At 35.1% G+C, this 22,820-nt stretch overlaps 1 protein-coding gene across 14 annotated transcripts in view; it reads left to right on the top strand.

Annotated features, from left to right (window-relative positions):
- The window catches only part of LOC122120067 (sodium channel protein type 2 subunit alpha), an 83,288-nt gene that overhangs the window by 36,441 nt on the left and 24,027 nt on the right, over nucleotides 1-22,820 (top strand). For all 14 annotated transcript variants that reach the window (XM_042694102.1, XM_042694100.1, XM_042694096.1 and 11 more), the window contains 5 exons: nucleotides 1,521-1,653; nucleotides 6,121-6,359; nucleotides 10,981-11,154; nucleotides 13,087-13,443; nucleotides 18,239-18,718. In XM_042694102.1, coding sequence (XP_042550036.1) covers nucleotides 1,521-1,653; nucleotides 6,121-6,359; nucleotides 10,981-11,154; nucleotides 13,087-13,443; nucleotides 18,239-18,718 — 1,383 coding nt within the window. The remainder of the gene's footprint in view (nucleotides 1-1,520; nucleotides 1,654-6,120; nucleotides 6,360-10,980; nucleotides 11,155-13,086; nucleotides 13,444-18,238; nucleotides 18,719-22,820) is intronic.

The following is a 22,820-nucleotide window of genomic DNA, read 5'->3' as shown; positions in this document are numbered from 1 at the left end:
GATTTTTTTTTTTTTTTGTCAGTCGTGGGGCTTGAACTCTGAGCTTGGGCACTGTCCCTCAGCTCATTAGCTCAAGGCTAGCACTCTACCCTTAACCCACAGCGCCACTTCCAGTTTTCTGAGTAGTTTATTGGAGATAAGAGTTTCACAGACTTTCCTGCCTTGAGATCCTCAGATCTCAGCCTCCTGAGCAGTTAGGATTACAGGCTTGAGCCATCGGCACCTGGCTTAATCAGAATTTTTTGACATTACCATTAGAGGCCTATGAATCTATCATTGAAAATCAGACAAATCTAAAGTTACACACCACACACGAGTGCGTGCACACACACACACACACACACACACACACACACACACACACACCAGGATTACAAAAAGCTCATCTTCTCTGTTCTTCAAGACAGAGAAGATGAGCTTTATGTGACCCTGTTATTTTTCAATATATTGTTTCTCTATAAGAAAACAAAATATTTAAAGTCTGCAAGCCTCTCTTTTTGTTTAAAGAGTTTCATTTTTCAGAGAAGAGTTATTTCCTTCCTGATTCATTTTTAACCTCCTTTTCATCTTACAGTTAATTTTATGGTAATATATATAGGTGTTTATCAACATTAATGATGATGATATCAATTAAGTGGAAGGATTGTTTCAGAATATTTCCACATTAGAGAGAAGCAAGTCAGAAAACAATGAAAACAATGTAAATTGCTCACATCACAATAAGGTCAAGGTGCATAAACAGTACTCAAATTGTGCTTTTAAACACTAGGAACTAAGAATAACTCAAAAGGCAAGTTGTGCTCTTTGTCCTGTGATAATTAACTTCATTGTTTGAATTCCTGAGGTAGCAATAAATTCCTACCCAACCTGAAATCCTGGTGTTGATTTTAGAATCAGAAATATCAACTATAATGTATCTGCTATATATCAAATCCCTCAACTCAGTGTTGTCTTCTAATTACAATGACAAGAATGGCTTATCTGTGAATAGAAATGTTTTGTAAACATAACACACAGTTATAGCTATTAGTTAAAATTTAGTTTTGTTATTAAGGATGCCTCTAACAAAGTATTGTATATTTGCAATATATTTCAGAGAAACTGTTACTAATCAATATGAAGAAACTAAGGACTTTTGCAGATATATATTCCCATGAGTGTTTGTAAAGAGTTAATAACTAAATAAAAAAATAAATAAAAAAGCAGTATATTCCCATCTGAGGTCATCAGTCAGATAGATTAAAATATGAAAGACATATCTATTTAATAAGTATCATGCTTTCTCCAGCCCAGAGCTCCAGCATTGGAGAGTAAGATAGCCCACAGTGGCAAAACCAAGTGGTTTAATGTCTCTCTGGAGATGCTAAAACAAGAATGATGATTTCAGCAACATTCTGAAGAGCTGCTTACACCTGAGAATGTGTAGTGAACCTTTTGTCACTACCTCTTACAGATATCCTTTGGGTTTTCTTGTCCTCAAAAATAATGACATTTTGTTGTCAAAAATTTTGCTGTTGTAGGGTACAACTACTGAAACGGAGTTAAGAAAGAGACGATCTAGTTCTTACCATGTTTCCATGGATTTGCTGGAAGACCCGACATCAAGGCAAAGAGCAATGAGTATAGCCAGCATTTTGACAAACACCATGGAAGGTATGTCAAAAGTCTCATGCAACAGCTACTTACTGGTACTTTGGCAATGATTGAAAACCTCTTCCACAACTTCTGAAAAAAATGTTTCCCAACTTGTTACCATGTCATTATTTCTTTTACAAAGTGAAAGAAAAATCCATGTATACCACATGTTTCCACTATATCCTATACATTTAGCTTCTGGTAAGCTGCTGAAAATTCAAGATACACTTGGAATTCTGCTTTTATAAATTAAATTCTAATCTTCTGAAACATGTGTGTATGATATTGAAAAAGTGTATGAAAAATGAATTTTACTATGATGACATTATTCCATTTCATTTGTATGAACTGCTGGAGATACATTTTATAAATCCATTGATTTAGCCAAGTGTTCAAAATTGAAGTGTTCAAAATTTTGTGTACCTATTTTGTCTCTTTTGGATCAGAGTATTATGATACATCTGCTTCTCTTTGTAGATTTTATCTGAGTAGTGCTCAGAAATCTGGTTACCATACCAAAATAAAGAGAGTTTGGGGACAGCTTAATCTGTGATCATTTCCTGGCTCTGCTACATGTTGGATGTGTTCCTTTATTATTTGAACTTTTGTTTCCTTATCCGTAAAATGTGGATAATGATCCTTAGGCATAAAGGTGCTATAAGGAAGTAATAAGGCATTCTGTATAAGGAATGTATGTACTTGACATGCAGAAGACAGTAAATAAATTTTACCATTGTTAATTATTCGCTTGTGCTATTTTTTAATTCACATGTTTTGCCTCTTCCTGCCACAAGTAAATGCAAACAGTTGTCAATATTAACTACTTAAATAATTCTTTGATGTAAAATGTATTCAATCCTGGCCTTTTGCCTATCTCTTCCATTTTGTCCTATTTTCCCTTCTTGCTTTTATGTAAAATGTGTTCTATCTCGGTATCCTTTAACAACTTTAACTACTTCCTACATGTGAAAGTATATGTGTGTGTGTGTGTGTGTGTGTGTGTGTGTGTGTGTGTGTGTGTGTGTGTGTGTGTGTGTGTGTAAGGAAAAGGTAAGAAAAGAGTGAAAGATGGAGTAAATGTGTGCATGCCTTTCTTGAAGTCAATTTATCTTGAGATTGGGTAGAGAATGATTCTGAGAATCATTTTTTTCCCAGCATGAATACAAAGCTCCCATGATACTAATATCAGTAACCCAAAGCATAAAACTCCTAGCCAGAAAAAATTCACTCTGTAGATGACTGTATCCATCACAGCTTATACAATGTTACAAGCCCAATTTCCATAATGTCCTACTGCAGTGTCAGCAATCTTTTCACTGATTTCAATGGAATATTAAACTCGAGTACGTTCTTCTCCAACCTCGCCTGCATTAGCTTGCACTCCTTCTTCCCCCCCAGCTGCCAGTAGCTTGCTCCTCCCTATCCCTCCAGGTTAAATCTTTTGAAGATTCTCTGGTCTTCTGCTCCTTGCCATAGCAAAACCACTGAGAGGAAGCTGCCAGTGGTTCTGCTACCGATGTCAGCAGCATGTCTGCTCCCCCAAGCAGGAAGTAGAGAAGGAGACAGGGTAAGTCTAAATCAACAGTCATACTTTGCACTTCTGATAACATAAAGTTTGAGCTAACATAAGAAATTACTTACTAAAATATCAAACCATCACAAGATTGGACTATGTCCATGAATTAAGATATGGAGTACAAAATGCACTCACACATCTCTTCCTCTATGGAAACACATTTGTGGAGTTACTCAGGATGCAAAGGGTAGTCCATGAGTATGGATTATTTAGGAGGCAATTGACTGACTGTTTTTTTTTCAATCTCTGCAGATCCTTTGTGAGAGACAATGGCTTTGTGTTTTTGTGAGTGACTATGGATTGTGTTTTATTCTGTTTTTCTTTGGTTTCATAGAATGAAGGCTTGACTTTTTTTTTTAATTTAACTGTGCTAAACCGTTTGAATGTGGCCTTAAGTTGGTTGGCAGCAATATTTAATGCATACGTGCATACTAAAGCTGACTTTGAGACAGTCTTTTTCTGTGCCTGATATTGGTGAGGAGATTTCTTGGCTGTTATAACTTATTTATATGAACATTCTTTCTTCTAAGCTTTAGACCATCTTCCCTTTTTATGAACCAGGCTTGTTGATCCAGCTGGAAACTTTTATTTGCCTTCTTTTTAAACTATAGCCAACTCTTCATTGTCCAATGTAATGAGCAGTTAGAAGCTTAATGAAGCAGAGGTGGATAAACAAACATGGATTGTCTACTTTTTTCAATGTTTAATGCAAAATCATATAGAAACATTTCCTGCTCACATCTTTGTGAAGGGTGAATGATGGGTGGTTGAGTTAGTTAAACGCACTGGGGAAATCAAGGTGAGCTTGGCAAAGATAGAAAATCAGCAGTGCATAATTCTCAATGTGGGGAGCCTACACAGGAACAGTGCAGAGGTGGCTGTAGTTCTCTGTTATGTGCTTTGCTTTGCCCCAAAGTGCAAGATTTTCTTTCCTTTTATTCTGTAATCAAATAATTGACTGATTTTATTTTAGAACTTGAAACAACTTTTTTTCCAGCTTTTCTTAGTGTTGAGATGAGCAATGCCTGCTGACTTTCCCCCTTTGAACTTTCCTGTGATTTTTTTTCCTCAGTGCTTATACCTTTTGCTTTTCTTTAACTCCTAATTCACAGCTAATATGGACTCTGACATGTAGAGGCCAAGTGAGATTTTGTAGCTTCTTCTTAATTGCTTATTGCCAATGATATTGCTTCCTTTGTATCTTTGAGGTAAAGATGAGATTATGTGGGAATACTAAAGCATTCATAAAGTACCTACTGTGTAATAATTATGTTTATGTTTTTCTATTATTTACAATTCACCTATTCTTGTTTACTTGATTAGATATTTTAATAATGGAAATAAAATGTTCACTTGAAGAACTTTATGATCCAACGAGATCATTGAAAAGTCTGCTTCTAATAGAATTCAGCTAAAGGGTGAACAGCAAATCAATTTTTCTTTAGGGAAATGAAGCTTTATAGGTAAAGCTTTATAGCATAAATTAGTGGTGAATGTTGATTGGTGACCAAAAATCAATGGCTATGATTCCCTATTTCATATACTCCTTATCTCTGACAAAGTTAAATTTTTCATGAACTAAGCCAGTTACTGAGGGACAGATGTCCTAGTTAGCACAATAGTAACCTGACTTAAATGAGCAGAGTTGATTATGGCATGGGTGAAAAGAGAAGAAGCCTTCCATCTATTTCAGTGTTAACAAGTGATAGTCCTGTGCTTGGCAGAGCAGGTAACATGGGGTATAGCAATACTGTGGGTAGAAAACAACAAATTATGTATCTTCCTCACTCTTAAGAGATGATCTTATCAAAAGAAGATGGTAGCCAGGTACTGGTGGCTCACACACCTGTTAATACCAGCTACTCAGTTGGCTGAGATCTGAGGATTGGGGTTTGAAGCCAACCCATGCAGAAAAGTCTATGAGATGCTTAGCTCTAATTAACCACTAAAATGCTGGAAGTAGGGCTATTGCTCAAGTGGTAAAGTGCTAGCCTTGAGCAAAAAAAAAAAGCTCAGGGACAGTACCCAGGCCCTGAGTTCAAGCCTCAGGAACATCACAGAAAAAAAAAGGAAAGTTGTAGATAACTCCAAAAGTCTTTACCAATATTTAGCAAATGAATGTGTTCTGAAAGATCTATGAATAACAACTTTTTCTTTCAATTATTTAGTTGAAATTCTTTGCAAAAGAATTTTAAGCCTTTTAACATGAATTATGAATTCATAAGAACTATGAATTTTAGTGCATATAAATGTACAAATAATATTACATTCTACCTGATCCTTTCATATTTTATTGGTAGTACATGAACCTTATTTTGTGAAGTGCTGATTTCTGCTAATAATAATGACTTCACTTTCTCAGGTTAGATATTTCCTCTTATTTTGTGCCTTTCTGTTAAACTGAGATACATAAGAATGGACACCTTCTTAAGATTAATATGCAAGCCTATATCAAATAGAAGTTAACATAAATGTGAGGACCTTTAAACTAAGACTGACACCACAAAATTATTGTATTTGGAAAAACGTAATTTAAAAAACTGAGATTCAAATTACTAATGAAGATGTTTAGAGGATCTTCTGAGAAATGGCTGGTAATATAAAGCATGATTCTTGCTATATCTAAACATGGATGAGGAGAAAGAACTCAAATCCTACTATATCTGTTAGCCTGGTTGATAATGATCAATAAGCTTCACATTACAGAAAGAGTCTCAGAAACTATAGAATATTGGGTTTTTACCCTTCCTGAGGCAGCAAACTTACTATAGTTTTCTCTGGCTCTTCCATCAGATTACCCAATAATGCTTTTTCACATTTTATATTTTTTCAAAGAAAATATTTAAACCAGATCCTACTATAATAAAAAGTAATCAGTTTTCATGAGTTTTCTAACTTTTTTCTTCCAGAACTTGAAGAATCCAGACAGAAATGCCCACCTTGCTGGTACAAGTTTGCTAACATGTGCTTAATTTGGGACTGCTGTAAACCATGGTTGAAAGTGAAGCATATCGTCAACCTGGTTGTGATGGACCCATTTGTGGACCTGGCCATCACCATCTGCATTGTCTTGAATACACTCTTCATGGCCATGGAGCACTACCCAATGACGGAGCACTTTAGCAATGTGCTGTCTGTTGGAAATCTGGTAAGACTCATCACTACAAGTTCACTTCACAATGGCCTTTGTTCAGTTACATGCCACTCTCAAATAAAATATCCACTCATTGGCTTTGCCCATGGTAACAATAAAACTTTACAATCATTTTTAAATAATAAAAAACATGGTGCCACCCTTAAACAGAGTACGGATGATTTAAGAGATTTGAATGTACATTTGATAGAAATGACATTACAATTGCTTAGTCATTAGAAAGGTGATCATGGGTCTGTATTAACAAACTTGGACTTTTACAATTGGAATTTAGAATATGTTCCTTAGGACATGTTTGACATTTGACCAATGAATTGTAAAATAGGTTAACTCTGATACTTTTCATGTAATATTTTCAGCTACCTGAAGAAGGATCCTTTAGGAAGAGAACCTCATATAAAGGATTATGATTTTCATTTCTTCTAAAATTTTAGAAATTTATAAATCACAATTTTAGATATATATTGAACACAGTTCAAAGCCAGCCCAGACAGGAAAATCCGTGAGACTCTTATCTCCAATAAAATGCCAGAAACCGGAAGTGGCACTGTGGCTCACATGGTAGATTCCTTGAGCTGAAGAGCTAAGGGACAGTGCCTGCTATATGGCTGGGAAGGTGGCTCAGTGGTAGAGTGCTTGCCTTGCATGCAAAACAAGCACTCTACCACTGAGCCACCTTCCCAGCCCCAACAAGCATGCTTCTTAAGCAGTAGATTTAACTACGACCCCAGAATTGAATATTATTAACCTGCTTAGAATGAAATGATCATTTGCAAGCCAGTTAGTCACTAGTTCTAGAATAAGATTTTCATATCTGGCCAAATGAGCCTCCCCCTCTTACCACTAGAGGCAAAGAAAAATAACTGACTGGATTTGTAAAGCAAAAAATTAGGAAGTTATTGCCAGAAGAAAGGAGAATTGACACTAAAAAAGCATAAGCAATAATAGAGAATTCAAACAAGGACTTGTCTGAAGGTTAAGAAAGTGATGTTCTGTATTGGAAGTGAATCAAGGGGTAGCAAAAAATGCACAAGGAAGATACACAGCCTTTTCAAATGCAACTAGAATGTTTCCCAAGGTAATCTATATATTAGCCCTGATGATAATCTCAATATACTTAAAAAGGTTCACATCATTCAAAATATTTTTTCTGGAAAATAATAAAATGAAGCATCTAGTTAATGGAAAGTGTCCATCAAGTAACAAATGAATAAAGAACATCTAATACATAAATACCATAGAATACTAAGGAAATACAAAATATAGTTTTAAAAACACAAGTACAAAAATACTAAAAAGAATACAAAAAAAGATGATACCCTGTCATTTGCAACAAGATGGATGAAAGTAGGAATAATTAGGGTAAGAGAAATAAGCCAGGCAGAGATAGAGAAGTACATGGTCTCACCCATATCTGGAATCTAAGAAATGTTGATCTCATAGAAACAGAGTAGAATGGTGGTTTTCAAGAACTTGGGCAAACAGGGGAGAGGAAGAGAAGAGAAGAGTTTGGACAAAGTGTACTACAGTATTGATAAATAAGATTGATAGATCCTGCTATTCTATCTCACAGTAGGCTTACTCTAGGTAATTATAAATATATAATTTAGAAATAGTAAAGAAGAGATATTTGAATAGTTTCACCATGAAGCAATGATAGATGTTTAAGAGGATCTACATAAAGGAGATCTAAACCTAAATAAACCCAAGTAAAAATTAGCAAATGAAGAAAGCCTTGGTTTTGCTAATTTTACTAATAAGTTTTCCCAAATATTTAATGAAAGTTAATATTATTCCATACCAGCTGTTTCCAAACAGTCAGAAGAGAAGATAACTCTCATTGACTAATTTTAGGAGATGTGAATTATCCTGATATCAAAACCAGACAAAATCATAGGAAATAGCACTCTATTCTAGCCATATCCCACATGAACAAAACTACAAAAGGCTTCAACAAAATATGAGTACCCGATGTTCCACAGTATATATGTGTTATTACTTATTCATCAAATGGTCAATTAATGGTCATTCAAGTTAAGCCATATTTCCCCTCTATGATACAGGAAATATCCTTGTATGCATTACCTGCCAGAATGTCATATTAACTGGGTTAATAAATATCTCATATTGAAGTTGCCAGTAAGGACACATAAGAATTATGTCATATAGAATTATGACATGTGAAATAGTATGAAAACAGGACTCGTAATTGAGAGGGAAAATATTTCAACAAGAATCTACTGAAGAGTAGAATAATCAGGAAAAGTATTTTGGAGGAGCTATTGCAAATATGTTTAGTATTTTAAATGTAAGTATACATGTAAAGAATTAACAGAAAAATTAATAGAAACATGAGAACTCTAGAAACTATTCAAAGTAATCTAAATGTATTATAATTTCAAAGTTCAAATTCTAGCATAAAAAATCACTTTGCAGGGCTCTAGTGGTTCATGCCTATAATCCTAGCTACTCAGGAGGCTGAGAGCTGAGGACCGTGGTTTGAAGGCAGCTCTGAACTGTAAAGTCCATGAGACTCTTATCTCCAATAAACTACTAGAAAAAGCCAGAAGTGGTGCTGTGGCTCAAATAGTAGAGTGCTAACCTTGAGCAAAAAAAAAGCTCAGTGGGGCTGGAAAGGTGGCTCAGTGTTAGAGTGTTGCTTTGCGTGCACAGGCCCTGGGTTGGATTCCTCATCACCACATAAGCAAAAAATGCCAGAAATGGAGCTGTGGCTGAGATGGTAGAGTGCTAACCTTGAGCTGAAGAGCTGAGGGCAGTGCCCCAGCCCAGAGATCAGGCCCCATGACTGATGGAAAAAATAAGCCAAGGGACAGCACCCAGGCCCAGAGTTAAGGCATCAGGACCAGAAAAAAAAAAATCACTAAATGAGTTTAAAATAAAGCAGCAAATAAAGGGGAAAAAAAATCATTGTTAACTTGCAGTAAATCCATTAAAATCATCCAACTTGACAATATTCATATGTGTCATATTTGCAAAATGAGAAAGCTGAAATGAGAGAATGGAACAAAACAAATATTAGAATAAAAAATGACCAAAAATATGGTAAAAAGAAATTTTACCTTACAGATGTTAACATCACCTTATAAAGTTTCCACACATTTGAGCAAATCCATACCAGACTTAAGGAAGGAATTTGCAGCCAAAGAAAAATTATTTACATGACACTAACATATCAGAAATAATTTAGATTAGAACAAAGTGGCCTGATAAAAGAAAAGGAAGGGAGGAAGGGAGAAAGAGGAAAGGAAGTAGAGAGGAAGAAAAAAGGGGAGGAGAGAAAAGCATTATACCACAAACTATAAAACAATCCATGAAGCCGGGCGCTGGTGGCTCACGCCTGTAATCCTAGCTACTCAGGAGGCTGAGATCTGAGGATCGCAGTTCAAAGCCAGCCCAGGCAGGAGAGACCGTGAGACTCCTATCTCCAATAAACCACCAGAAAAACTGGAAGTGGCGCTGTGGCTCAAGTGGTAGAGCGCTCGCCTTGAGCTGAAGAGCTGAGAGACAGCGCCCAGGCCCAGAGTTCAAGCCCCACGACCGACAAAAAAAAAATCCATGAAAAGTTAATGTGAAATAAACTTTTCACATAAACGAAAACCTATAGTAGTGTTACCATACCAGAATTTTGCTGTAAGAAATGCAAAAAAAAAATCTTTAGACAAAATGGCTATGGAAATTATGGTCATGTAGAAATGAATGGGTATGACCACATGACAGGTGTCTTCTATCTTTTTCCCTTCATGTTTTCAAAAAAAAAAAATTAGTTTAAAGCAAAAGTTTATAATATACAGAATTTTAAGGTGTGTGAAAGATTAAAATAAAAGTGACACATTATTAATGCTGTGAAGTAAATCATAAAACATTCTTAGGGCTGTGAATGCAGCTTGGTGGTAGAGCAATTCACAGTATGCGCAAGGTCTTGCATGCCAGCCACAGCACCACAGGAAAGCAAGCAACTTTTTGTCTGACAGAATAGTGTCTGTCATAAATTTGGAGGCAAAAAATCACAAACAATATATTTCTTATAAAATCCAACAATATAAAGAATAAGAAAAATAATACATCTTTAAAAAAGAGGTTTAAAGCTAGGCACCCCAGTGGTTCACTCCTGTAATCCCAGCTACTCAAGAGGCAGAGATCTGAGGATAGCAGTTCAAAGCCAGCCCGGGCAAGAAAGTCCGTGAGACTCTTATCTCCAATAAACCAGTAGAAAACTGGAAGTGGTGCTGTGGCTCAAATGGTAGAGCGCTCGCCTTGAGCTGAAGAGCTGAGGGACGGTGCCCAGGACCAGAATTCAAGCCCCAAGACCAATAAAAAAAAAAAAAGAGGTATAACGACAGAAAAGTGAAACTGGTATGACACTCACAAATCTGTCAAGTGTGTATATTAAGATAATAAGGGAGAGAATATCCTAATATCATCTCAACATATGTAGAAAAGGTATTTGAAAAAAAGTCTCAATATTTATGAAAGAAACTATCAGCAAACCAGAAAATTTGATTTGTTGATCCAAATTATCTGTGTTCCGAGAATATTTAATCATGTAATAACTCCATTTCTCATTAATCATGTAATAACTCCATTTCTCATTCAGGTCTTCACTGGGATCTTCACAGCAGAAATGGTCCTCAAGATCATTGCTATGGATCCATATTATTACTTTCAAGAAGGCTGGAACATATTTGATGGCTTTATTGTGAGCCTTAGCTTGATGGAACTTGGCTTGGCAAATGTGGAAGGATTATCAGTTCTGCGATCATTCCGGCTGGTAAATTAACTAGAAGTGCCCATAAGATGTTATAATCAATTTTATTGCATTCTTATCATCATATCCTTTTTTAAATAATTGTAATATTATTTTTAAACATTTCTGAATACTAACTGGATGAATTGCTTCACCACTAGATTGGATTCTGTTCCTTATCTTCGATTTGATGAGTTACTTTATATTCTAGTGAACAGTCAACAGTTCTCTCCTTTGAAAGCCAATGGCAGGTGTCATGTGGAAAAAATAGAGTCACGGATAAACCCAAATCACAACTTTAAACAAAATCCATAGTCAACTCAGTTCTCTGCTGTTTGTGTGACCATATAGAAGACTTCATTGGAGCCTAGGGTGGACTTCCTTTTTCATCTGGACCTCAGGAATTATGAGCTGGCTCATTGCCCATTTTGTCCCCTTAGAAGCCAAGGCTTGTTTATGGGATGAGGTAGTCAGATCTCCCCAACATTTGCTTCTTCCATCAGATCAGAAAGTTACCAAATCCATTCTCTTAGAAGAGTAACCTGGATTATATTTGTTAATTTTAGAGAAAATCTCTCTCTCTTTCTCACTCTTGCTCTCTCTTTCAATTAAATATGTAGGTAGATGGAAGATTTTTATATTTCACAAATTTTGATATCTCTTAAAATTAAGAGACATAATACTACTTGATACATTTCTATTGGAAGTTTGATGTTTTTGTGTGCTACTATTTTGAGCATGCTCTAAATTTATACTTAAATGATAGCAGCTGTATATAGTGACTCATAGTAGGTTCCAATAGGTAAATTTTCTTAATGCTTATTGATCTCAAGATGTGGTGGTAAATTCTGTCTGAAATTTCCTTTGCTTCTTGCAAAGTTCAATCTGAGTTAACAGCCTTAGAACTTTGATTTTTCTCCCTAGTCCTCAAACATAGTTATGTGTCTATATGAAGCCAGAAGAGTGTAAGAAGTAGAGACAAAAGTTAGAAATGATTGTATGACAAGTAATATGGGCAAGGATTTTAAAATGTTTATTAAACCTTAGTGATAGAGCAGTGCAATTTAGGGAATGAGGGAGCATTATATCATTACAATCTTACTTGGTGTTTCAGGTTCTTTTGCAAAAAAATATGCTCTGTGGTGCTTGTATTCACTCCTTTGAGTCACTTAAATGCCATTAAATAACACACTACTCTCTGCCTGACATTTATTGAAGCATCAGAAACAAAATAATGCTCCTGTTGATCTGCAAATGGTACTTTGGAGGCTTCTATGAGCTAATCCAACCAAAGTGTCAAGCACAAGGCAGAGTGACATTTACAAACCATAATGACTTGATTAATTAAGCCACCGAAGACATCATTGTTGAAAAAAATGTAACATTTTACTCAAGGCCAAAATTTCTCCTTAAAATACAATAAATCATATAGCCTAATGTTATACAAGCAAAACATACAGCTGAAATATGCTCATCAGAATACTCAAAATGAGCTCATTTCCTCTTGCACTTTGTGTAATATATGTGTTGTAATTTTCATTTATGCACTAGAGTGGGATATTTCAAGTACACTGACAAATATATTCACTTTAGGAATTTAAGTAAAGAGAGTCTCTGCTTCTTTAAAAACAAGTCTCTGCTAATTAACCACAATTAATCTTAAGTATTTTAGTTCCTTTATAAAAAAAAAAAAGTACATGTCGTGTCTTTGTGTAGGAGTATGAAAATTTTGCCAAGGTAAAAACTGAAATATAATTACTTTGTTTGTGATACAGAATATTTAAGAATGGAAAATGCCCCAGGGTTCAAAATATCTGCTACATTTACTAGTTGATGGTTTTACACATATATAGTCCTTCTTTCTGTGTTTGAAGCTGTTACACTGACTATTTCTGCCGTAAATAAAATTTCAGGTGAAATGCAGGGCATTAACAGCTTTCTTTCTTTCTGTTCCAGCTTAGAGTCTTCAAATTGGCAAAATCGTGGCCCACGCTGAACATGCTAATAAAGATCATCGGCAACTCCGTGGGGGCGCTGGGAAACCTCACCTTGGTGTTGGCCATCATCGTCTTCATCTTTGCTGTGGTCGGCATGCAGCTCTTCGGTAAGAGCTACAAAGAATGCGTCTGCAAGATTTCCAATGATTGTGAACTCCCTCGCTGGCACATGAACGACTTCTTCCACTCCTTCCTCATCGTGTTCCGCGTACTGTGTGGAGAGTGGATTGAAACCATGTGGGACTGCATGGAGGTGGCTGGCCAGACCATGTGCCTTACCGTCTTCATGATGGTCATGGTGATTGGAAACCTCGTGGTAGGTAGCACAATTATTTCCCTCCATAGTCAAAGAAAAGTTGATGAGATTGTTGTTTTTATAATGCATGTCCTATTTAACATTCTGTATGTCTTGGTGGGTAATCACTTTTGTACAAATTTATTTCAAGTTTTGTACAAATTTATTTCATGTTTACAATGACAGGAGCTAGATATTATACAGGCTGTGTAATCTACAAAAATTCTCAAAACTCCTGAGCCACAAAGACATTCTTCCTCACTCTCTTCTTACTGGATCCAAGGAGAAGATCATGTCTGGGTTTTTATCATTCAGTTCTTGTACTAATATATTGAAGTGTCATTAAGACTTGCCACTTATTTTGCTTACAAATACAGGTAACCATGTCCTTTGAAAATATTTCAAACTTGGGTTTTCTAGAACCCGAAGTTTTAAAAATTACTAATCATTTCCGCTCATTAAAAGCGCACAGGACATTTGGTCCCAGAAACCACAGTATGAGTCAATAACTTTGACTCAAAAAACACTAATTGTACTTTCTACATCAAAATTAACTACACCCAGTACAGCTATAATGAGTCTTGGAAGTGTGGAGATGACAGAAACAAGAATATGACCATGTCATGATGGTTAATCAAATAGGAGTAAAAGTAGGAAGTATCTAATATATGTGAAAACAAAACGCTATGTCTCAGGTTCACAAAGCAGAAATATTGTTGTATAATAGAAAGATTGTATCAAAGATTTTGGACCTGTAATAGTTGTAAATGGAAGATTAGCTTTAAGGAAGAAAGGCAAACAGTACACAGTAGGAAATTGTACACTCCTTGGATGGGAAGAAGAGTACAATAGGCTTTGTCAGAAGAAGCAGACATATATATTGATATAGATATAGATTATACTGCAATGTTTCATTAAGACTCAGACCACTGGAATAGAGAAAAGATTACTGCAAACACTATTTTAAAACCTATAATAAATGGACTCTGTTTCTGCTAAGTATAAATAAACTCAAGGACTGGAGCATGGCACAAGTAGCAAAGCACCTGCCAAATGATCGCAAGTTCATACCCAAGTATTGCTCCCCCTCAAAAAAAGAAGACAGATACATTTCAGTTTCTTAAGTTGAGAAAAAAGGCACAAGATGATCCTTTTATTCCTTTACTTACAGAATTTATTTTAGACTCCTTGTCCTTCCTAAATAATGTGTCCTTCTATGGGGCCGTGACTGAAAGTCATGGCCTTGCAAGTGTTACACAACTGTAATTCCATGGATTTTTCAAAGTGAAAAGAAACATGGGCAGTATACAGCTGAGAACTATGAACAACAGCTTAAAACATACAGCAGTTATTGCATAGTTTCTGTGAGTAAGCAATCTAGTAGCAACTTATCTGGGTGGTCCTGACTCTGGGTCAGTAATGTCATTCTTGACATGGTAGATGTTGGCTGAGCTACAGACATCTTGATGGGGTTGGAGGACCAGCAAAGAAGTCTCAGATTCATGGCTATTAGGAAGTGGTGCCAGCCTAATGTTAGCTGTTGGTTGAAGTTCAAAGTTTCTCTCGTCATGGGCCTCTCAATAAGGGTCTGAGCTTCCTCGCGATACAGCAGCTAGCTTCTCCCAAAGCAAGTGGTACTAGAGAGAGGGCATGTGCTCATCTTACCAGTCAGGGTCCCTTACTTCTTCCATGATGTGTTCATAAGAAGCTAGTTACTAACAGGAGCTTGTGCTCATGAAGAATTGAAGCTCTATTTCTTGACAGAGAGTGTATTAAGTAGTGTGTAGGTATATTTTAAAGTCGCCAGAATCTTGAAAACAACTTTTAAATGTTTGCTTTTAGAAATGTAAAAGATTGAATAGAACAGGAAGAAGTAGACATCGAGTCATGCAGACAAAAGAAAGAAAAGTCCATAAGCTATATTAAAGATTTCTTATATTACACATATTGAAGAAGAGAAGGAAAGACTCAAACAGATTAATTATTAAACAAATAATTGTTGACAGGAAATTCTGAGTTACAGTAGTTAAAGTAACTGGGTCTGTATTCAAGGATATAGATACCTTTTTATCATGAAGTGAAAGTGAACAATTGATATATTGGTGAAAATCATCAAACAAAAGAACACAATGTATTTAAGGAGAAAGAGACTCAGTCAATCACCGAAGAGTTTATTGAAACAAAACATGTTATTCTAGTATGTAATTATACTGAGAATTCAAGTACAAAAAAGACTTTCAAAAAGTACCCATACCATGGTTTCCCTTATTTGCAATATCTAGTATAGGTATGAGTCAAGCGGAAAAGGTCAGATAATGTGATGTTAGGAAAACGAACCCTTAAATATGTATTTTAATGTTTTTGTTTCTTTCATGCATGTGTTTCTAACGCATTTATAAGATTATTTCTTTGCTGCTTTGTATGTCCCTCCCCCACAGTGTAACCCCCGCTTTCACTATATTTGATGTCAGTATAACATGTGGAGGAGATGGGGACAAACAAGTCGTTTAAGGATTCAGGTGGACCTGTTGCAACAATGAGAAGTACAAAATGTCATGTCAAAACCAGCTTTACAATGTCGGTGTGGGGCGGGGGGTGAGGGAGGGGTATGATTGAGTGGGGGGGGGAGAGGGGAGGCTGGGAAGGGAGGTGAAGTGTAAACAAAGGAGGAGGCTGCAATGCTTGGTAAGAAATGTATGCATTATCCTGCCCATGTAATTGTAACCCCTCTGTACAATATGTTCTCAAATAAAATAAAATAAAATTAAAAAAAAAAGTACCCATAACTATAGTTGATATTTAACATTCATTTGGATTCCTTGATAGGCATAAAGTAACAGTATCTATATGCAATAATCATATCAACCTTCCAAAAATTTTTTTCACGTCTCTTTTATTATTATTTTTTATTGTGAAAATATTATACAGAGGGGTTACACTTACATGGGCAAGATTATGAGTACCTTTCTTATCAAGCATTGTAGCCTCCTCCTTTGTTTCCCCTTCCCATCCCTTCCCATCCTCCCCCTGCCCCCACAATCCTCCTCCCCCCACCACCAAAGTTGTAAAGTTTGTTTTTCCACATAATGACTTGTACATCTCATTGTTGCAATGGATCCACCTGTATCCCTATTTAAACGATTTGTTTTTTTCCCTTCCCCTCCACAAATTATACCAACCTCAAATACAGTGAAAGCCGGGTTATACCATGGAGGAGGGACATACAAAGCAACAAAGAAATAATCTTATAAATGTGTTAGAAACAATCACCTGAAAGAAAAAAAACATTTGAATACATATCTAAAGGTTCATTTCCCTAACACCAACTTATCTGACCTTTTCTGCTTGACTCAGATATATACTAGTTATTGCAAATAAGGGAAACCATGGGACCTAAGTTTCTTTGGGCCTGGCACCCTTCCAAAAATTTTAAAATCTATGTCTTCAAACATGGTAAAAACTGGTTCATATCTTTCTTATAGGTAAAAATTTTAATTTAACATTTAGCTTTATTAAATCAATATGTATTAAACTCAAATTCATAAATCTAATTTTTTATATTTAATTTTTTTCTATTTTTAATCAAAACAACAAACCCAAAGACAAATGACAATAAAAATCATTTTATTGGGAAATTTCATAAATAGAGGATCAAGTCTTGGTGTAATTATCAGGAATCATGAAATAGCACTGGTATTACAGTTAGTACTTCCTGAATCTTTTACACTGTGCCTTTATTTTCATTGGGGTTTCACTTAAAATTTTTCCTCAGACTTTCTCTTTTGTATTTATTTCCTTTTTCAAAAGGTCCTCTTGGGCTTGGAAGGTGGCTCCATGGTTGAGTGCTTGCCTTGCATGCATGAGGCTCTGGGTTTGATTCCTCAACACCACATAAGCAGAAAATGCTGGAAGTACCACTATGGATCAAGTGGTAGGGCACTAGCCTTGAGCTGAAGAGCTGAGGGAAACTGCCCAAGCCCAGAGTTCAGGCCTCACGAATGACTAATAATAATAATAATAATAAAGTTCCTTTTTACTGCTATGTCTTTCTTTTGTTCTGTATGCATGATGAGGACCTGCATACATTGTCAACTAAATTCTGTGAAATGCTTGGTTCTTTACTAATTATTTGTCTGTGAGTGCACACAGCGGATTTATTGTCACTAATCTTTCATTTGCTCCTTCAAATGAGGCTTATAGAGACTATTAATTCAATATTAATGTTTTTAATATAATAACAATATCCTTATAGTATTTTTAACTTTTGTACAAATACACTAGCCATGATTTTCTGAATCAATAATTAGAACTCTGAATGTAGCAGTTAGTATATTTTTCATAAATTTAGCAAAAACAAGTCTAGGTGAATATTGGTACAAAGAAACAAAACTAAGATCATATTTAACTCTACCAGAATTATAGCCAAATATATGATTTATTTATTATTATCTTCTTGAGAAATATAGACTTTTATGGTTAAAATACCATCCTAAATAAAACGCCATCATAAATAAACATTTTATTTTCTTTTTCACTGGATAGTTATCCATATTTATCATGTGGAAATGAATTTAATATAGATGTTTCATGCAATGAAGAAGTTGGTGATTTTGCAATGATGGAAAAATAGTGCTAATACTAGTATTTCACTCAAGCCAGGTATTTATTTTATCCACTGTTTTTCAGAATAGTATGCCTTAACATAGGAGAAATATTTACTATAAAATAGGAATAAGACAATTTGGAAAAAACCTGTAGTTAAAGACAGTTTGAACCACAGAATGGTATAACCACCTATTTTCCTACTGTGTTTTAGGTTCTCAACCTCTTTCTAGCCTTGCTGCTGAGTTCCTTCAGTTCTGACAACCTTGCTGCCACTGATGATGATAATGAAATGAATAACCTCCAGATTGCTGTGGGAAGGATGCAGAAAGGAATTGATTTTGTGAAGAGAAAAATACGTGAATTTATTCAGAAGGCATTTGTGAGAAAGCAGAAAGCATTAGATGAGATTAAACCTCTTGAGGATCTAAATAACAAAAAAGACAGTTGTATTTCCAACCATACTACCATAGAAATAAGCAAAGACCTCAACTGTCTCAAAGATGGAAATGGAACCACCAGCGGCATAGGCAGCAGTGTAGAAAAGTATGTTGTTGATGAAAGTGACTACATGTCGTTCATAAACAACCCCAGCCTCACGGTGACGGTGCCCATTGCTGTAGGAGAGTCTGACTTTGAAAATTTAAACACCGAAGAGTTCAGCAGTGAGTCAGATATGGAGGAAAGCAAAGAGGTAGGAATCTTCAACAAGGGGATATTTTGATATTATCTATTCTCATTGCCCTTAAGCAATTAGATCTTTTTCAATTGTTTGAGTCTTTTCTGAAATAAGAAAAACCTTCTCATACATTTTCTATTAGTAAACATGATGAATAATAGATGCAAATGTAGTTTTACAAATGATAGGCTCACTTCTTCCAACTATTTGCCTTTGTAAATTCATTCTGAAGTTATCATACCCAGTGGCCTGGATTTTGTGAAGTAGTTTATGATAATTTTAGATTTGGGAAAATGCCTGTTTGTGTACTTTCTTCCCTATAATTGGCCCACAATATTGGTTTGTGTGTGTGTGTGGTGTGTGGTGTGGTGTGTGTGTGTGTGTGTGTGTGTGTGTGTGTGTGTGTGTGTGTGTGTGTAAGAGAAAAGTACTTGATGGAAAGGTATTTCCTAGTCTCATTTGCCAAACCTCTTCCTTTTTGAAATAGTTCATGAAGTGTGATTTTTATTTAGTTTCTTCAGACTTAATAAGTAATGGAAAATCTGACTGGGATCTTGGCTTGATGTGTAATGATCATTTTGTGATTTATAAGGTAAATAATTTTTAAGAAAGAAAAGTTTGTGATTAGGAATCAGAGTAAACATGTTTACCCTGCTGAGACCAATGCCTCAGCTATACAAACAAAAGGCCTGCATTAAAGAATACAAAACTCTGAATTTACCAAAAGAATAGAAGCTATAGTAAACTGTTCCTTGACTTACAAGAAGATCATGAGTAATATGTTTTCCTTTGCTTTGCTTCTTATTACCCTACAAATTAATAAAGGTGGAGTTTGATAGAAAAGGGAAAATGTTAACTTGGTATTTAATGAGTTAACTATACAAAAATGAAGATAAGATTTGAAGCAACCAAAACTTGTATGAACAAATAAAATCCAAAGCAAGATTTTCACTTTCCTTATTTGAATTGCTTGAAAGGGAAAATCAAGATCTCTATTACTGTTCTCATTCTAAGAATGATACATAGAGAATTTTGAGCTACTAGAAGCATACCAGTTCAATCATGATCATTATGAACCAGTCAAAATAATGCAGAAAAATACATATCTAAAAAGAGAGCTTTAGATATATTTTAGTATTTCTAGATATATTTCATAGAATAATGTGGTATTTTCTGATATATAAAGTAGATAGCATTACTAAGTTGGTGATTAGGTAGATGTAGCTATTAAACATGAAATTCAAGTAGGTTTATACATAGGTACAAAAAAATAGATCTAAGTAACAGGGCCATAGTTGCCAGCTTCAAAAGTAACAAAAATTCTGGAGGAAAGAAGTAATCTCTTCTTTGCATAAAGAATTACTGTAATAAGTCCCAATTCTTACTAATTATGCTATTATTTTTAAATACCATACAAGATATTGTTTTATGTATTTATTTAGTTTTATTTTAAGTCATCATACAAAGGGATTCCAATTCCACAAGTCAGGCTATGAGTATAATACTTCTTGATCAATGTCACTCCCTTCCAACACCCTTCCCCCTCCTTTCCCAGCCCATTCATACCCTCAAGTTAATATATTTCAACTTTTACAAATGTTAAATGAACATACTTAGGTTATGCTTAAAAGTATTATGCTTCTAATACCATATTGTGCAATAAAGAGAAGTCAAGATTTAGAAAATAAAGTTGGATCACTAGAATTTTAATATATATAGTCCCTGCCATTAGTTTCCCTTTGTATCAACAGGTTAAGTATAATAAAATATTCAGTACCTTACTTCTTTTAAGACTGCTACCTCAGTTTTGAAGTTTATTATTTAAACTCATTGTTAATTATGGCATTATACCAAACTTTGTAAATATAATTTGAAAACTAATAAATTATTAAAGTCATATAGTATAGGAAAGGAATATATTACATACATTTTGGTAGGGAATATATTGCATACATTTTGGATATTGTATTACCTGGTAGTTTTTCAGTAGAAAACAAAGGATAACAGAAACAAGTATCCAGCAATTTCAAACCATCCTACGTAAACTAGCTTCTTAGTATATGTTTTTTTTCCCCATTTCTGTCTGGTCATTTTGGACTGGTGGTTTGGGATTGTGCATTTTAGATCATACGCATAATAATAAAGAATGATAAGAAACTTATATCTCTTCCAAGTTCAAGCAAAACTAAAGCACTTTTCTCTTTTGGAGAGGATGAACTTTTTCTGATAAGATCAGCTTAGTGGACTCAGGTTGTTGAGATATTTTTAAAACCATCTCTTTTTATGTCTCTAGAGTGTATAATTTATCTCTTACTACAGTATTTTAATTGCCCTTAATATAATTCTTTTCATGGTTTTGAATGACTGGTTTTACTTTTAGAGATTTTAATAATATTTAAGCCATGCTTGAATGATAATTTTTCAAAATGTGATTTAGTAATACCTTCACTGCTTACCCTTCTTACTTCTCACAGGGGTAAAATCAAGCTGGAGCCATCAAGAATGCAGCTCTGGGGTTTTTTAACCAGCCAGAGACTCGCGCCACCACTTTTGCCCAGGTTACCCAAGCAAGTTCTGCATATATAAATACAATCCGTTTCTCAATGAATTTTGACTGGCCTGCATGCTACTCAGCTCTCCTCCCTTGCCCATCCATTGGCACTAAAATAAAAACATGTCCAGCTGCTCTTATGCTGAGTTATATAAAGCATGGTCAGACAAGTCTGACAGCCTCAACTTTAAAAATTAAAAAAAAAAAAAAAAACAACAATTTAGCTGCTACTTTTCTTACATCGGTTTTAGTAGAAATCAGATTAATGAAAAGTTCAAGTGCATGCCTCTATGGAGTATTTATTTTTTATTTAATATTACAGCCATTGAATAGGCTAAGACTATAATGAAGAAACGTAGGTGCTCTTTCTCTCCCCTGCATCTCTTTTTTTTTCTTTTTAAATACAGCCCTAACGAGTGTGCATTGTTGTTAATTTTTTGTTTAATGTCCTATTAAGTTTTTAAATGGTTATCTGCAAGTCAAAGCAATCCTTCTTCACATGTAAGGTTCCTAAAGGGCATTTCAGTGTGGTAATAATAGAACTGAATTGGAGTATTTACATTTTGGCTGTCAGCAACATGGTTATCATTTTACTTGTTTTATTTGAGAAAAAAAGGCATCATTTCATCACTTTGTTTAAATATAAGTCTCTTGGAGATTCTGTTGATATTTACTGGTAAAGTTCTTTCACTAAAGGAAAAAAACATAAGCCTATTTGTACACAAAAAAAATTAGTAATGATGAACCTTAGATTTAACTATATGTATGTGGTATATTCATTCTGAAAATACATCTGGAGTTCACCTCCTTCATCTTGTTGTCCAATGTGATTTTAATCTCCCAATGTGATTTTTCTGTCTCCTCTCCATCTGTTGCCTTAAACCATATTATTTAAGTATACCATGTGTGGCTACCTCTGCAAACTCCTACATAGAAATAGAATTGTGAGGTTTTGCTCCTCTGGTTGTTTTAAGTGAAGGAACCTCCCTATCTCATGATATAACAAAGAGTATAACATCTTTCTGTGAGTTCTATTTAGTGGACCATTAATTATCTGATATGGAAACACAGTTCTGGGAACAAATACATTAACCACCTCACTTCATCAAATTTGGTAATTTTTTGAAATGTTAATTGATTGCTACTACTTCATTTTAAATTAGTTACTTTTCCTTCTGCTATTAAAACTGTAAAATCACTCTAACATAACATGTTTTCTTTTTTTTTTTTTTTTGGTCAATTATGGGTCTTGAACTCTGGTCCTGGGTGCGACATGTCCCCTTAGCTCCTCAGCTCAAGGCTAGTGCTCTACCACTTGAGCCACAGAGCCACTACTGGTTTTCTGGTGGTTAATTGTAGATAAGAGTCTCATGGACTTTCTTGCCCAGGCTGGCTTTGAACCACGATCCTCAGATCTCAGCCTCCTGAGTAGCTAGGATTATAGGCATGAGCCACCAGTGCCCAGCTACATGTTTGGTTTTTTGAAAAAAGTAAAGATCATATATTCTTGAATCACTCATTTATACCTGGGAACAAAATATCCTGTCACAGATACTCCAGATTTAT

The sequence above is a fragment of the Dipodomys spectabilis genome, unplaced genomic scaffold (genome assembly GCF_019054845.1).
Source record: "Dipodomys spectabilis isolate Male_0828 unplaced genomic scaffold, ASM1905484v1 ptg000174l, whole genome shotgun sequence".
Lineage (NCBI taxonomy): Eukaryota > Metazoa > Chordata > Mammalia > Rodentia > Heteromyidae > Dipodomys > Dipodomys spectabilis.
Note: the sequence above shows the minus strand (reverse complement) of the source record. Positions and strands in the feature narration are given on the sequence as shown.